General features: G+C 42.7%; 1 protein-coding gene across 1 annotated transcript; it reads right to left on the bottom strand.

The window, feature by feature from the left end:
* Window positions 1-264: 264 nt before the first annotated feature.
* On the bottom strand, window positions 265-1671 carry ADRA2C (adrenoceptor alpha 2C). Its single transcript, XM_054295563.1, has one exon. The coding sequence runs from the start codon at window positions 1627-1629 to the stop codon at window positions 295-297; it is 1335 nt and encodes a 444-aa protein (XP_054151538.1). The 5' UTR covers window positions 1630-1671; the 3' UTR covers window positions 265-294.
* Window positions 1672-18108: the final 16437 nt, after the last annotated feature.

The following is an 18108-nucleotide window of genomic DNA, read 5'->3' as shown; positions in this document are numbered from 1 at the left end:
CGTGCCCTCTGTCAGGGTTCAAACACAGTCACTCCCTCCCCCTTCACCCCTCCACACTCCAGCACTGCTCCCCAGCTCCATGTCACCATTCTGTACCGTGGTGAGTGCCCTCAGCCTCCCCTGCCACCATCCCTGTCCCCCAGAGCATCCCCCTGCTCCGCCGAGGGGGCGAGCCCTCTTCCCGCTCCCTAAGCCCAAGCCCCACGTTCTCTCCCCTCCCTTCTTTTCCAGCATTGAGCCTTCTCTGCATTGAGCCTTCTCTACTCCTGCTCGAGGCAAATCCATCCCTCCAGCTCAATGCCGGAAGTTCTTCTTCTTCTTCTTAAAAAGAATGTGTTTAAAGGACCTGCGGAAGTCCTGGTTGAAGATGGTGTAGATGACTGGGTTGAGGGAGCTATTGCAATACCCAATCCAGAAGAAGAACTTGAAGAGAGTCTCGGGGACCTCGCATGCCTCCCGGCAAATACCATAGAGGCTGTAGCTGAAGAAAAAAGGGAACCAGCAAACTACAAAGACCCCCATGACCACAGCCAGCACAAAAGTGAAGCGTTTCTCCCGGGCCTGGGCAACTTTCTTACGGCAGATGCTGCTACGCTTCCGGCGGCGGCGGTAGGAGAAGAACTGCACGGAGCGATTGCTCGCACGGGACAGGCGGCCACTGGAGTGCTTGGAGGAGTACGAGTAGGAGAAGGACTGGCTCTTGCTCTTGCGGCGACGCTCCTCCCGGCTCCGCCTCCGCCTGCTCTCTGAGGTGCTGCTCTCCTCCAGCTCAATGTCCTCCAGCTCAGAGGCTTTGCGCCAGTGGTGCGCCGAATAATGTCCGTTCTCTCCCAGCTGCATCCTCAGGGACGTGCAGCCGCCGGCAGCGCGGCTCAAGCCGTTCTCAGTCTGGGAGGACCCCTCTGGCATCGTTCGCTTCTCAGAGAGGGTCCTGGTCCTTAGCTTGGCCACGCGGTAGATGCGGATATAGACCAACACCATGATGAGGCAGGGGGCAAAGAAAGAGCCGATGCAAGAAGAAAGGATGTACCATGTCTCGTCATTGAGCTTGCACTGGGGAAAGACATCTCCTTCAGGGTCCCGGTACACGGAGATCAATGGCGGGAAGGAGATGATGGCTGAAATGAGCCACACGGTGAGGATGATGGCCTTGATCCGCCGCGGTGTCCGTTTGAGGTTGTACTCCACCGCCTGTGTGACCGACCAATACCTGTCGAGGCTGATGGCGCACAGGTGGACGATGGACGAGGTACAGAACAGCACGTCCAGCGCCAGGTAAATGTTACACCAAGCCTTGCCGAAGTACCAGTAATTCATAAGCTCGTTGGCTAAGGAGAAAGGCATGACCAGGGTAGCCACCAGGATGTCCGCGCTGGCCAGGGACACCAGGAAGAGGTTCTGGGGGGCTCTCAGCGCCCGGCTGGTGAGCACAGCTATCACCACCAGCACGTTGCCCACGATGGTGAAGACGATGAGGAAGCCCACCACCGCCGCCAGGCCGGCCACGGCCGCCGGCGAGTAGGGGGAGGGCGGCTGCAGGAGGGCCGAGGAGGACGGCGAGGCGGGGGGCAGCGCCAGGGACTCGTTGGGGGAGCCCAGGCTCGTGTTCACCAACAGCAGCAGATCCATGGTGGGTGTGCGGGGCGCCGGCGTCCTAGAAAGCCCGGCGGAGCCCCCGCCCCGCCCCGCCGCCCCGCCGCCGCCGCCCCGCCGCCCTCATCGCGCCCCGCCGCCGGTCCCGCGGCCGCTCCGCCGCCGAGCCGCCCGCGTCCCCTCGCCGCCGCCGCCGCCGCCGCGGCTCCTCAGGGCACGGCCGGGCGGCGCACCCCCGGCGCGGCAGGGAGCGCGGCGGCGCCGCCTCCGCCCGGCCCCCGGCGAGGGGGCAGCGGGGCACGGCTGGCCCCCGCCGCCCGCCCGGTCATGCCCGGCTCCGGGCAGCCCGCGGCTCCGGAGAAGACTCCGCGCGGCCGGCGGGAGTCCCCGGCGGGAGCTGGATCCTCGCAGGGCGCGGGGTCCGAGGCGGCGGCAGCGTCGGCATCAACTCCCATGGAGCGGCTCCCATGGAGCGGCTCCCGGCGGCTCCGTCCCACTCTGGCTCCGCGCTCCCAATCGCGGCGTGCCCCGCGCCGCGCGCATGCTCAGTGCCCGCAGGTGCGGTCGCCGCGCCCGCCCCGGCGGAACCCCCGGCGGGCGCAGGAGCGCCCCGAGCGCCGCCGCCCGCGCCCGTCCCGCTCCCCGAGCGCCCCGAGCCCCGCGGGCGGCCCGACGGGAGACTCCCCGCCGCCGCCCCCGGGAGGAGCGGCCGGCGCGGGGCTGCGGCGCTCGCCGCCGCTCGGCGGCCGGACAGGTGTTTCTGCCGGGAGCGGTGCGGCTCGGCGGGGGCGCCGCGGCCGCCGCGGGGGTGGCAGGGGCCGGTGCGATGGGGGAGGCAGGGGCCGGTGCGCGGAGCGGCGGCGCCGGTTGCGCTCCCGGAGCGCGGAGCCCGGGTGGTCGCTGCCTGCAGCGCCCGCCTCGCGCGCTGGGGGGCGCCCTTGGCCGGGCGGGACCGTCCGGCGGCGGGACGGGAGCGCTGCTCCTCGTCCGGGGCCGCTCCTTCATCATCGTCACCCCGGCTCTGACACCGACCTGGGGCTGCCCTGTGCTTTCCTGCCGGTCTGGGCAGCTGCCCCGTGCCCAGCCGGCACCCAGAAACGCGGAGTCCCCAAGCGAGTTGCAGCTTGGTGCGCGTTCACTTCTGGCGCTCCGGTCATATTCTTTATAGTGCAAACCTGTGCGTAGTGAATGCACCTACCCCCAAGGCAGCGTCTCTTTAATTGTAAAACTTTTGCAGTAATAAAATACGTGTAACGATCCACAAGTTGTAACCGAATATCGCGGGCTTTAGGGAGGCAGAAAGAAATATATTCTGTTTCCAGTTATCTTTGTGCTACAACCAGCGTTGGCGCCACTCTTCTCTCTGCATAACTCCATGAATTTGACTATGAAGGCTTGGAAGTGAATATGCTTAGTTTTGATAGGAAGGAAAATTCCTTTGCATATTATTGTCCTATTATCCTATTCTGTAAGCAACTTACTCTGAAGGTTTTCTTTTGTTTGGTTGTTAGGTTTGTTTTTTTTTTCACCTGAAGTGTAATTTGTGAACATGTTGTGACTGCGTGTAAAAGAGAAAGGACATGGTGTTGAAACTAAGCTCTGTCAGGTAACGAATTCTAATTAAAGACTGAAATGTGGAAGCAGTAATCACATTAACAAAGTGTAGCATATGGAACAAAATGAAATTGAAATCAGATGTCCTCTCAAGTCCTCTTTAACAAACAGCAACTTGAAAAAAGCTTCTAAAAAAGTTTGCAAAGCCCCAAGAAGAATAAGTGAATGGAAGCTGAGGTTTTTAAATTTCAAACAGGAAGCAAATAGTATGTTTTTGACATGAAACCTGAATAATCTCTGAAGCAGCTTTCTAATATTTGTGGTCAGCTCCTCATATTTGGAAGTTTCATAATGGTATCTAGAATCTGAGAGGGCAAAGTGCAGGAATTTGAAGTCTAAGCTTTGGTCTGACTAGAATTAGGGTAAAAGAATGTCTGATCTAACTGGTTCAATATGGGTTTAAAATTTAGTAAATGCCAGCTACAAAATCACATGAATATTTGGGATTCAGGATCTTTCGAAAAGATATAAAAACATAAAACACAAGATATACAGAGAGAGACATAAAATCTCAAGATACTCAGTTAAATTACTAAGGTAATTGCAAAGTCATGAGCAAGGGTATCTTGAAGTTATGTGAACTGGAGCTCAAACTTTTAGCTAATAATTTGGGGCTCCAGATGAGAAGAATTGAAGCTTTTCAAAACTTTGCTCATAGCAAAAGGAGTGATACAAGCAAATGTCTGAGCAATAATTTGATATTTCTAATGAGAAAATGCCAACTGGGACCCAGAAAAAAATAAACTGGGAGTAAAAATATGCATGTGGTGTTGTGGTTTGTTTAGCACTTAAATTGTACTGTGCTGCTGAAACAATCAGTGTGTAACTCCACCAAAGCCAGGGAAATAACATTTGGGTTTTATGTGTAACTGATATCCAGTTTGCCTAAAGAGCCATATGCCACTCCAGCTCATGTATATAGATGTGAATGGAGCGTGGGCATAGACACAAGAAATCTACTCATGAAAATCTGCTTAGTCTGCTGAGAGGCAAAGGTAGGAGCAAGGTGAACAACAGTGAATAAATCAAGTGTAGTTGTGCTTTTGACTTGAAAGTGGGGGTTTTTTTCGTAGAAACTTGACAAATTATGTAGACACCTCATTTTCTTTTTTCCTTCCAGCCCATTGTACTTTTACATTCATTCTCACATCTGGCCTCCCTATAGTTATCAGCTCATAACCATTGGCCTTTATTTGAGCTTATGCCTGGTAGCTGTTAACAGGCTCTCATTAAAAAAAAGTGCAGTTTAGAGGCTGGATGAGGCCCTTCTAGACATTAAACTGGACTTGGCTGAAATTGATACAAGCCCACTGTTCCTGAAGCAATCCAGTAGACATTGTGGCATACCCATGCATCTGTGCACTGTCACTGCTGCTGTGCTTCTCTCATCCAGCATCTGACTACAAACCTCCTGCCACAGCACGCTGGGAAGATTCCACAGGAGCAGAACTACTTCTGCTTTTTGGCTTTTGTCTCCAATTTTTACCAGTTTTTGCTTGGATTCTTAAGTTGGACTGACCTTTAATTAAGTTTGAGCTACCAGATCTCATTGCCAGGAGAGAGCCATGATCTGCACCTGAGTTTAAGGGATGGGAAATCCCAAAGCTGTCACTGGGAAACTGGCCAGTGCTGCCCTCAACTCAGGGCCAAATTCAGGGACAATTACCAAAAGTGACATCAACCTAGCCACTAAAGTTGATGGGAAGACTCCTGCTGACACCCAAACCCAGACTCCTCCTAGGTTGCTTAAGAATATTTGACTTTAATAATGCTGTCACAATGGCACACTGTGCTTGCACACACATAGATTTAGGACACAAAGGTGTCACTGCTGATTTGCAGTTCCAAACATGTTTTGCCTCCTCTGTTTATGATCTGTGGGCCTGAAAGCTTATTAATTTTTCCTCCTTAGTGTATCAGATGGGTTAATGGAAAGTACACTCCCAAAACCCTCTCATTGTATTTTATATCTTAAGACATTACAATTTTAACCATGCTATGAAATGTTCTTCTGTGCATTTTTTATAAAATAATTTCTCCATCCACAGAACAGTGTCATCATGTATAGAGGAAATATCTCAGCTTTCTTAATAAAGGGGGGGATGTTTGGTTTTCCTTATTTCCCCCTCGGGACTTTGAAAATGTGTCTCAGATAAACAAAGAGGTTTATAGAACATCCTGATTTACTAAACATCTGGAAGTGTTCTCTAATCTCTCAAACTGAGCTTTACATCTATAGATGAAATTTTACAGTCTTATCAACTACACAAGAAACTGACTGCTGTCAAAACATTGTCCATGTATATATACTTTCTGAAACAAAATTTGTGTTATAAATCTGCTCAAGATGCCACCAACAAGTAGAGCAAGTTGGCTGAAATCTCTGTGAGTAGTTGAAGAGATAACCTGGAGTACAAACAATGTGATAAAAAAATGGGTAAAGACTTGCAGAATGAGTAGACTGTCCTGGATTTTGAAAGAAAGGAACTAAATATAAAGAAAACAGAAGTTACTTTGGAGGGGAGCTGAAGGTATTCAAAACTTGAATATTTTCACCAAGGGAAAGATTGTAAAATTCTCTAGTGGTAAAGGAATATTAAACTGTAAATTCCTCAAAGAAGTCAGGGTAAAATTCTAATTCACTTAAAAAGTGTTTCTAAACACTTGAAGTAGCTATTGTGCTTGAGCTAAAATACAATGAAGAAGGTTATTGGTTCAGCTCCCTCATGCAATTTTTCTTCTCTCATATGTTTGTAACTCTTTTTCATTCTCCCAATAAACATTGTCACTGTGCTGGTAAGACCATAAAGCAGAAGTCAAATTGTGTGGGTCAGACATATCCTGTCTGGCTGGTTTCTGGTTTTTTCTCTCACAACAGGATCCCACCAACCATGACTGTGCTGCACAGTGCCATGGGTTCAGCCCCTTGGAGCCAAACCTGGGGCTCCTGCAGAGGTTTTGGTGATTCTCCCTGTTATTGGAGAATCATGAAAAATAGATCCGTGTCCCCTCTTTTCCTTAATTCAGTTTGCACTGTTTCCATTATCTGTACTCATTTTAAAGGCTTCTTCATTTCTAATTTATGAAGTCAATACTTTAAATAGCCTCCACAGACACCTGTTCTGATAGCTGTGCCATTTGCACAGGATGAGTGCATTGTTTTTCTAGGACTCTGTGCTGTATTTGAGGACTCTTACACTTGATTTCAGTGGGTTTTTTAATTATGAAATTCTTCCGCACAGTAATATGTATGGGAAACATTTTCTTGGTTTCAACTTATATAAAGAATGCATTTGTTTTGTGTTTTGGATGGGGTTATGCAAGTTTGTAAAAGCTCCAGCTTCTAAGTAGAGAGAATTCTTTGTAGATAATTTATCATCTGTGGCATTGCCTATCTCTAATTTATTAATTTTCTGGCCTGTTTGGGATAAGTGTAAGACAGCCCTTTCACAACGAGATAGATTTTGGCTGCAAAACCTTCCATCTCCTCTGTCTGCATTTATACTGAAATAACCATTTCCACAGGAATAATCCAGTAACAGAAACCATTCCAATGGAGGAGTGAGGGTGGTGGGGGAGGGTGGGGGAGCAGAAAATACAGTCTTGTCACCAAAGTTCATCCCCTACCAGCTGCATCTACCTCATGGCACACTTCTGCTTAGTACTTTGACAGAATCACCACCCAAGACATTTCAGAGGGGGAGTACTACCTGCCATGATACTCCATCATTAAATCTAGTCCCATGCATATAGGAGAAGAGGCATCTTCCATCCAGTGCTTTATTCTGTGTTGCCTGGCAGAAGGGAGGTCTTGTCTGCACAGGATCAATTAGAGAAAATGCTTGCCATGTTTCCTGTGTCTGGTTCGAGTGGCAACTTCAGAACAGCAGAGTTGACTGCACTGGAGGCTTTCCATGGAAACAAGAGCAGATTGTGATATTTCTGCTTCCCATTGAACCATAGGGATATCTCCAAATATCATGCTGTCCATTTAATTTCCTCATATCTGTGCTGCACTGATTTGAATTGCATGTGTTAATTTAACTTCCTTCATTTTTCAGCAGCTACTTTAATCTCATGAAGATTTGGCTACCACAAAATAAGCATCAAGTTCTATCTTCTTTCATTGGAAAAATAAGGTGGGGTTTTTTTTGCGGTGTTTGGGAGGTGTTCTCTCTGTCTCTAAAATAAGGTGAGATTTATTTTTTTCCAGACATTGCTCCTCATTGCACTTTACCTGTATTTTTAAAAAATTTGATAAAATGTTCTCATGTCTTCCTTCAGTGTTGCTGTTTCTGCTTTCAGTGTCTATCAACAGAGCCTCTTTTATCTTTTTTTGGACAATCTTGTACTGCTTTATCTTTCCTCATATATTTCTTTTTTTCTTTGTTTACTTTACTGGCCTTAATGTATTCAGTAGGTTTAACCTATCCTGCCTTTTTTCTGTAACAGCCTCTCATGTGGTATTTCTCTTCCACTCTTCTTTCCCAGTTTCAATAAAGAACAATCTCTGCTGTGTTAATATAAAATTTACAATTGGGTTCCCGTTCTTTTTGCATGTCAGTTTCTGCCATATCAGAAAGCTTAATTGAATGTTACAGTTGAAAGTCTTTCCTTATGTATTCATCCTTCATTTTAAAGCTGTTAATCTTTTTCTGATTTTTCATTTTCATGTTGGTGGTGTATAATTGATGTTTGTATGCACTCAGTGTCTGCAAATTTCATCACATACAGAAAAGAGGTACATGATTTCTAGTAATGCTATCAGAGGAGATCCAGCACTTCTTCACTTATTTAATTTTGAGGGAAAAGTCCTTCCAAAAAAGGACTATTCAATCAAAAGGACTTTTCTGTACTGTCGAGTGAGCCTTGACTATATTTGTTCACTGTATATTTATCTGTCAAATCAACATATCATTGATGTCACCTTGCTAGAAAGGACTAGTAAAAGCCTTATCAACAATATTACTCTTTTTCTTCACATAATAATTTGTTCCAGCTTGATATTAAATGTTAGTAATTTTCACAAGTACACTTAAAATATTGCCAAGAGTGCTGATACTTTCTCTGTGTTGTAATTGCTCTTCTTTTATGACTCGAGACTATTTCCAGCCTCTATAACAATTGTGTAGCCCAGAAAGAAGACCAAAATTTGGAATGAGTTGGGAGCACTGACTTCTAGAATGCATTACCTCCCTGCTTTTGCATTATCTCTAGGTACACTTTGTGCAATGCACTGGAGAACACAAATCAAAGAGATGCCTTTGACATTTTACTGTCTGATTTGGATTCAAATTCCACTGTTTAATTAAAATTATGCATCTCCTTCTGTGTTTTGATGAATGGGGCCTTATATTTAGAAATGGAAAATCAGTCAATATCAATAGATAGCCAAGATTCAGCAAAGTTTTTAAGTGAAAATGACTCATTAGAAGCATCTTACAAAGCAGAAAAGGAGTCATACAATTAATTCTTAATTCCTGTAACTTATTCTTACTTATGTTTGCCAGTAAGAAAGCCGAAGCAAGGGAGAAATGGAGAGAGGAATGGAGAGAGACAGGAGAGAAAGGAAGTATGAAACCACTCTTTTCATACCTTCTTCATTTCATAAAACATCTGGGGAGTATGGACTCATGTGCTGTGTTTTCTGATCTCATATTTTTATCAACGTCTTCAGTGTGAGGTAGTTCATGCTCTGTGTTTTCTAGGTTAATGGAAATAATCAAGGGTATTATGTACAAAATTGCAGTGTACCTTAAGGAACAAATTATCTACTGAATGTGGTGAGCACAGGCTTTTCCAAATAAGAACAGTTTAATTCAAAAAAGATACAGAGCAGGACTGGCAGCAATACTGTAGTCTGCTATTTTTCTGTCACGTAAAACAAATGTTGATTTCAAGTTCTCAGAAAGTTCAGGAGATCTAAAAGGTATAACTTCTTGAAATCATTGTTTAGCAGTAGGAAGACCATAATCAATCAGAAACTTCTGGTAGCTGCTGCCAATCCTCATTCATTTAAGTTTGTTCAGCTATAGGAAATGGAAATCAGTTTGGCACAATATTAAAAGGGCCTTATTTGTGTTCTGCTTCTGATAGATGTACAAGATTCAGTAACTCTGCCATCAAAGTCTGTGAGCATGCTTGACTGTGCAGGTAGTATCCTGTGAGCAAATACCAATGCTTCATAGGAATATTACTTTATTCTTTTTTCCTCTCTTCATCTTTAATTATTATGATCCCAGTCAGATGTTCTGATTCATGTTGTTTATATTTAGCAATTCCAGCAGGTGCAAATCTTGGCTGAAATCCACCACAATTACTCTCAGCTTATAAGTAAAGAGTTTACAAGTAAGGCCTTTCTGAAGAACCTGTGCAAACACATTTAATCATTTATAAAGCATTTGTTACTAATCATTACACATTTAACTATTTGCCTATATTATCACTCTTTATCACTTATGTCATTGAAAAATTAGCAATTCTGTTCTGGTACTTGGAGCTCTTCTTTTGGCACCTCTGACTGAGCAGAAGCAATTTGGATTCTCTTTCATCTCTGAAAATTTGAATGAGATGTGCAATGTGATTTTACTGGTGTTAATTTTCACAATTTCTTTAGAATGTGTTAAAAAGAATGGGTGGAGGGTTCAGAGCTCCCCCTATCAGTGAAGATCCCATTATCTGGCATCAAAGAAACTGCTAATTAGTGATAGGTTGGAACAGGGGATGTTTCCTCCTTGTTAGATGAGTATCTTGTGCTTACAAGTGACCTCAGCATTAGCTTAATGAGTAAAAACATGCTAAGAAAAATATTAGAAATATCTAGGAAAGGACTTAAGTTCTTAAAGAGTAAAGAGGGTAGTTTCTCATGTGCAGTCATGCCAAATTATTCTGTAAATCCATGACAAAGGCAGCTTCTTTGTTGTTGAACTCCTTTAAAATTTAATGCATACTTCCTTTTGAGTGGCTACTTTCTGTTTGCAGCTGTCAGTCAGCTTCTCTCAGGAAGGCATTTGCAGCAAACTCAGCAGTGTGACTGAGCAGCCTCCAGGTAGTCACTCACATGAGCTGATACTGGTTTCCATTGGAATCTAGTTTTGGGAAAAAAGGCTTTATCAGCCTGCCCTGCTCCCCTCCTGCAGCGTTCCCTGCTCTGGCTCCAGAGCCAGCCTCTGGAGCTGGATCTCACTGATGCTCTCTTCTAAACCTGTGTCTCAGGCAGCTCCACGCAGAAAACAAGCCTGTAATTAAATTGTTCAGAATTTGAAGATCAGTGTGTTTGGCCATCCCTTCAGACCTAATTACTTGCCAAAATACACTGTGCACAGGGTGGGAATTAATATTAATTAGGAATCTTCTTGAACTGCAGATTACAAGCATTATAGGCAGAGGAAATGATTATGAGATTTATGCAACTCACATATTTAAAAAAATGTAATTACAGCAACAAAGCCCTGTCTTTCAGTGTACATAAAGAGGCTTGATATAGTCATTTGTTCCAGGTTAATATTACTCTAAATTGACAGTGTTCAGCAGGATTCATACTGGAGTGAGTGACAGGAGAGAAAAGCCCTTTGTGTGCTCCACATAGTGACAAAATGGTCAGTAATGATGCCCACGCTGTTTTTCTGCTCATAACACCCTGGTGCATTTTGCTGGGCTTTCTGAGGGGCCTCTGCTGCTTCCCAGTTCCTGCTGCCCACGGTGGGCACAGACACCCCACATGTCCTGTAGGATTGACGGGGGTAGGACGGTCAGGATGGACAGAGACGAGAGATCCCTGAAGCCAGGTCATGGAGTTGTGGTTTATTGCAAAGGGCCTGGGTGCAGGGCCCTGCTGGGAGCTGCCAGCCACAGCTCGGAGCAGGCCCGAGAGAAGAGAGGCGGAGAGAGGATGAGAGGGTAAGAGAGTAAAAGAGCAAGAGAGCAAAAGGGTAAGAGAGCAAGAGCATAAGAGGAGTAAAAAGGGTAAGAGAGCGAGGTTCCCATTACAATGCAATAAATCTTCTTCTGTGTTGAATATTCTAATTCTCACTAACCAATCTAGCACAAGATACAAATCTTATAGCATTTACATACAGCCTATAAAAATCACTACATTACTATACTGTGTTACATTTTAAACTCCAAAAACTACTTTTTGGACTCCTTCTGCTAAGCTAGTAGGGTCTCCTCTGACCTTTGGATTTGTCTGCAGGCAGAGGGTAATTTTTCATCAAATGGGGATCACCTTCCGCTTGGCCACACCATTGTTTTCCAGTTGTTCAGTAACTAAGGTATCTCAAAGCTTGCCTTCATTTCAATCTTGCTTATAGTTTCTATATTCTCAAAATCTTTTGCCAGACAATCATATTTATAAGGCTTTCCTGTTTCCTCTTCCCCAACAGTGTTCCCTCCTAGACAGGATGCAGAGCAGTGCCTGGGGCCCTGCTTCATCCCAAAGGGCTGAAGGGTGTCCCTGGGCAGGTTCCTCATCCCAAAGCAGCAGCAGAGCCCCCAGAATGCTGCTGCATGCTGGCAGACCCAGACTATGTCTCTTTTTCTTCTTTGCAGGGTGAAGGTGGAAGCTTTTGCTGTCTAAGCTGAGTTCATGGCTGAATAGCAAAGCAGCAAAGATTACTCCTTAGTGTAATGCTGGAGATCAGTACTGGAGACTCTGTTTGTGTCCTAGGGTCACTTTATGATGGTGAATTGTATCCCCATTCATCTGTTTAGCCCAGAAATAAGTTTTGCACTTTTAAGACTGATTCTGAGAGTGGAGTGTGGGGAGAGAAGGAGTGTGGAGTTTGTTTTCAGACACTGCACTCACTCCTCCACATTCCTGCTCCTGGACTGTGTTGTCTGCGGAATGAACAGCGAGAGAAAGCTCTCTTTTGCTTTTAATTAATTTTTTGCTAGCTGAGGCAGTGAAATTCCCCAGACTGTATTTTTTTTCCTTTTCTTGAAACTATTCAAACCTGCTCTGGACTAAAAACCCAGAAAAACACCAGGAGCTTACACTGTGGCCCCCCAGGCCCAAGAAGCTACATTCCATCAGAGAGAATGATAACAGGGTGAGCCAAGCTACAGCCCACAAAGATGACTTTCTAAATTTGTCATCTCTTCAGAGCAGTGAGAGGTTTTGTTGTTTAATATTGTTCATTTTTTGCGCTGGTGAATGCTTGGCCTGTTAAATAAACAGGGTTTTTTCCACTTTTCTCCAAGAAAATATTTTTCCCAAACTAGTTAGGGGAGGGGCAGCTTAAATCTGCTTTCTAGAAGAACTCCTTCAGAGGTTTTCTCCCAGATTTTCCCTAAACCAGGACAATTTGCAAAACCTAAATACCACTGAATTTTGGTTGAATTTGAGACATATATTTTAAAAGACACAAGGAGAACGCTAAAGGGACAGAAGAGTGGTAAAGTCAGCTGCTTGTAGTTCATTTTGTAATTCCCAGAAGGGAAAAGGGGTGTGCACTGATTGTCTGATGTTGGAGATCATCCCCTAATGCTTGCTGGTTGCAACAGAAGATATTTTTGATTTAGGCTTTCTAATAACTGTCAATAATTGCTAAGAATATTTAATAGTCCATGTGTATAAGAAAAATAAAATGGCCTCTGCTCTGAATTACTCTAGACAGTCTTGTGACCATTCCATTACTAATAAAATCTATATTGGATTGCTACCTTCTCTTTTAACTTTGAGACTTAAAGTAGCTATTTCAAGAGCAGAGTAAGGATTTTGTGACTGAGCATGCACCCTTGTAATAATATTAATGGTATTGAAATCCTAATTGATTTTGGAACCAAATACAAAACAAATATAAATAATATATTGATTTGGAATATGAAAAGCATCATTCATTGCACTTGAGGTTCTCAGCTCCTGGAAAAGAGGCAATGTTTGTTTGCAAATGCTAATGATTCCTGTCTATGTATTTATGAATTGATTGCTGCTGAAATGAAGAACCCTTACCCATATTTTACATTCACTGATAAAAGCAAGAGTCAGATTGCCATTTTTGTTGCCATATCTCCTTTTATTTCCAACATATCTTTTTATTGCAGGTTCATTCCAATATTCTTGACATACTGCCTTAAAGTAACATATTTCAAGTGCTTCTCATTGGTGACCAGCTTGGAAAGATCTATATCTACCATTAAAAGGAATAAAGAGAAATATTTTAGAATAGTCATGACAAGTTAAGTGTATTACTTATGATGGCTCAAGAAGCTGATAGTGAGTTTCAGCTGAGTGTGTCCCACTCTGTCATATTTCAAAAGGCACAAGGAAGACACTGAATAACAAACCAGTGAAAATGTCAGCAGGCTGTACTTTATGATTTCAATACCTGAAGATAATAGAATGGTATTCAAGTATCTTTAGTATTTAATCCTGATAACATAAGGTCAGGCAAACACTTGTTTTATGAGTTTTCAATACTCCTGGGTTGGAAAACGTTAAGGTACCTGGAGAATTCATCAGATAATAAAATCTGAAGTTTCAGGAAAATGAGTATTGACCAACAAAGAAAGCAATGCATTTCTAATGTGAGTAAATGTAATCAATGTTGTAGAGTGATCCTACACTCATTAACATGAATCTGTGAGTTATTTCTTTAAAAATAAAGAATCTCACAATTGGTAATAGCTACAAATAAGCACAAATAAATTATTCCTGGAACTCTGGTGTTTCTTTGGGTAAAACCATAATCCTTTCTATGGATCTCCTGCATTCATGTTAAAAATGAAGGATAAAACAATAACTCCTCTGAATTTATTGGTAAATAATTGGAAAATATTTTGAAGGTAGAGAGCAGCACCCTTTATGAGCCAGTTTCATTCAAATTCTTGTTCTTTCAGTGTTTAATTGTTGACATTTTAATGTCCCCTCCAATCTATAATAAATGGTGCCTTGATAGTTGCATTTACTGAAAAAGGTGTTTTAAGCTTGGAGTCACTAAGGAGAAAGATTTCTTTAACATGATCTGGACAGTTTATTTCTTCAGGAGAAAGAAAAGCATGGCAGACAAGAGAAGTAGATGTGGAAGTATTCATGCAATGTCTTTATAATATGTTTGGCAATAAGAGAGATTTTCCTACTGTAAAACTATGTGTTTAGCCTGGTCCTTACTGTGCAAATATCTTAATCAAAGAATATGTTTATGTTAATCTGTATCTTTCAATATTGTGGAAAGCAGCTGACTAAAGTAAAAAATCAGTCACCTTCCCAATGAAAAATCCTTATTTTCTACCGCTGAGTTAAAATTTTGAATGTTGATTTTCTAAGATATTTTGAGACTTTTCGGTTGTTGTTTTCATCTTCAATTAGGACAAGACAAAGGGCTCAGTTCAGTTGTCTAACTCTGGATATTTAGTGCCAGTGCCAATGCCAGACCAAATCCTACTTAACCTGCAGGTACTACACAAGCACTATGTTCAGGCCTTTGTTGCCAAAATTCAGGCAAATAAATCAAGCCTCAAGTCCAGAATATATAATTCTTTTTTGAAACATTCAAACATATTTGTTTTGGTTGTATAAGGAAGTTTTATTTCAATGATTTCCTTCAGAACATTGTGGAAACATTTTCCTGCAGACCGCAGTAGTATTGTTGATTTTCTATTGGGAATATTTGTCCAAATCTGCTTACCTCTAAAGGATGGTAGAATGTAAATAGATTTTGGATTTTATTAGTTAAAATCAATGCCAATTTTTTTCTAGCTTTACTTTGAGATTTTGAGGTACCTGGTGCCCTGATTCCCTGGCAGAGGTTTCTTTTAGGTAAATACTTTTCTGTCAGAGCAGTAACCATTTTGTTGCCTGTCATCTGGAGGATAAGGTGCTATTCTGAGTTCTGTTCCCTGCCTCAAAGACTTTTAATGGATTTTTTTAATGCAAGGATCCTAATGTAAGAAGTGACTTCCAGACATCTTCTCCTTTGGCCTCCCAGATGTTACTCAGAAAGATTTGCTTCCTTGCCTTTTGTCCCCTGGCTAAGCTACTTTTTGCTCTGAAACAGAAGCCTTTCAGCCAGGGATCTGAATATCACCTTCCTTGCCCAGGGGTTTTCACCTGTAGAAGTTTGTCTGGCAAGGGATGAGCAGAGGAGAATTCTCTGCCCCTTTTCCTTTCCAAAGAATTAAAAAAAAAACCACAAACCACCAAATCCAAAACACAGTCTATGTGCAATTGGATGTGAATGAGAAAATGCACATGCTCTCTCAGGAAGAAGGAGGAATGGTATCATCAGTGAAGGCGTGTGTAGAAATTAACTATGGAATTTTTTAAATTCTCATTTAAGTTGAAATTGCCTAAAAAAGCAAAGAGGCAGTTTTTACTTCATCTTGTTCACCAAAATCTATTGAAAAAGTCTCTCAAAAAATATCAAGTTCTTTAAAAATAGTTAAAAATTAGTTAATAAACATCAAAATGAAACCACATATATTAATAACCTCAGAAACCACGGCTATTTCAGCAGGTACTACACTGGAAAATATAATGATTTTGTCTTTGCACCTAAAATGGAGGGATGTTCACTAAATCCAAATATAAATTACTGTAATTTTTTTGTGAATATTTGATTCTTAACTATGCTCTTCTAGCGAAGCATATTGCAGTCAACCTTTCAGAAGTGACTACAAAACTTGCCACTTCCTTGGTACATTGTCCCTTTAACATCTTATTTTGAAAAATCTCTTTGCTATGCATAGGATAAATTGAAAGAAGTATATGTTTGCACTAAATCTGTCTACCAAAGGCTCAGGGTAGAAACATAATTTTGTCCTATCACTTACCTGTCATCAAGATTCTCCCCTGAAAGTACTTTTTATTTCATCCTATGGAAGGCAAAAAGATTATTAAATATATCAGAAAAAAATATGTAATATTATAATGGGTCTCCATTCTTTTTTATTCCAATATTTCTCTGAATAGTGTGCTAACATTATTTAGTGAGAAGTGAGATGTATTAAACTCAATAATTTATCCTCATATATGTGGAGTTTCTTCCTGCCTAAAAGAGAGCTAGAGGTTTTACTGTGCCTCAGTCTATAAAGATTTATTAAGTAATTTTTAAAGCATAAAAATGGAAAAAGTCTTCATCAGCTTCATTGATGAAGGCAGTGAGAGACAGTGAACTTGTTCTTTTCATCCTTCTCAGTGGTCAAGCATTAAAAATATAATTAAAGAAAATAATTCTAGCAAAGATCTCCAATAAAAGCAAAGGTTGATAGATTTGATGTATTGGGCTACTAAAGCAGCCAAGAGCAGAATATATTGCACGTGGGTTGATGTTGAAGGGAGCAGCCAAACCCTTCCTGTTGAAGAGCTGTTTTTTATTCCTCCTGTGCTCTCTCACTCTCCCTTTGGAGCTCTGCCCCATTTAGCTCCTGTGCTCCATCAGCAACCCTTGCTGCCATTCCCACAGGAATGGGGCTCAGCACAGCAGGGATCAGCTCCAGGCTGGAAAGATCCAGCTGTGGGACCCAGCTGTGTGATTCCAGCTGTGTGATCCAGCTGTGAGATCCAGCTGTGCGATCCAGCTGTGTGGGTGTGGGAGGCACCTGCCCTGTGGGATGTTCACTCCATCACTCTGCTCCCTGAAGGTCTGGCTGGAATTTCCCTCAGAGGAAAAACACCCTGCTTGACAAAACTTCCAGGGGAGCTTCCACTGGGCTGTGATGCTGTGGGTGTGACTGTGGGAGAGAGAGAAAGAAACTTTCCCATTTCAGTACCAGCAGATCAGGCCTTCGGGATCTTAGGACAAACCCCAGAATACAGAGCTTGCTTTTGCTCTAAATTGTTTACAAGTGAACTAGAAATAAATTAAAATTAAGTGACTCAGCTGCATCCATTAATTTCAAGAAATAAAACTCCCTAAATGGTGTGCATCATCCCAGGTGAAAACCAGGTACATAACACCAACCATCATGCCAGACTAAGACAATTATCCACTCTCTTCATCAAGCATTGTCTTTTACACAAACATTCATATATATATATTTGTAAAGGGAATAAGAATTATCAGGGTAAAGATGAGCAGTTTAGGGACAGAGAGAAAAATCCCTTTCTCCTTCTGAGGAAAGTTTAAATAGTAAAGAATCTCAGCCTCAATGGAGAAAGTTGTCACCAGTTTCACAAAAAAGGCAGCTAAAAATGTCGACAGGTTATCTGCCAGCCTGTAGTCCATAGTACCCAATTTTTCAAATAATGAAACAAAGCTTGAAGTTACAGAAAATTGCTTTAGCTAGTGTAAAATTAAATAAAATAATTTCATGGACACAGACGGCATGATCAATCCCAGTGCATGCAGTGGATGACCCTGCTGTAAGGGGCCATGGAAATCCATGGCTTGCACATTGACAAGGTGCTGGCAGTGGGAAATGAGGACAGTCAGTGAGGTTTCTTCAAGAATTCATTGCAATCACAGAAAGTTTCACTGGGATGTCAAAGTGGGCCTTCTTTTTTGTTTCTTCAACTATGAAGGATTTTGGAACCACAGTGTTTGCAAAGGAGTTAGCTCATCAGAGGATTAGAAAAACCAGAGTGGCAACGAAATAGCTGCATAATAGCCCAAGCATGGAGAATATCCCCCTTCTATGGCAGTGTGGAAGTTACTTGGGGAATATCAAGAATTGTTTTGCCAGATCTTCCAGGCATTTGATGAGTATGAGAGATTTGCTTAGTAATTATGTCTTTTCTCTGATATAAGCTGTAACTCGTAAAAGTGTGGGGATATTTTCCTTCCCTTTCAATCTGTTTCAATTCTGTGTCTTATTTGTTTACTAAAATTATTTAGTTAAGATGTCAATTGGGAGTCAGATGGAATGTTTTCCGGATGGTGCATTTTTCAGTTCATTCAATTTGGCCATCTAAAATGTTATTTCATTTCAGCTTTAGATCTTAGATCTGCTAAAATTAACATT

The sequence above is a fragment of the Melozone crissalis genome, unplaced genomic scaffold (genome assembly GCF_028551555.1).
Source record: "Melozone crissalis strain CALT ecotype California unplaced genomic scaffold, PUWL_Pcris_2 ptg000006l_1, whole genome shotgun sequence".
Lineage (NCBI taxonomy): Eukaryota > Metazoa > Chordata > Aves > Passeriformes > Passerellidae > Melozone > Melozone crissalis.
This window is presented reverse-complemented; position numbering and strand designations above follow the sequence as displayed.

Coding starts and splice junctions, on each gene's coding strand:
- ADRA2C (XM_054295563.1), bottom strand. CDS start 1,629: ATGGATCTGCTGCTGTTGGTGAACACGAGCCTGGGCTCCCCCAACGAG.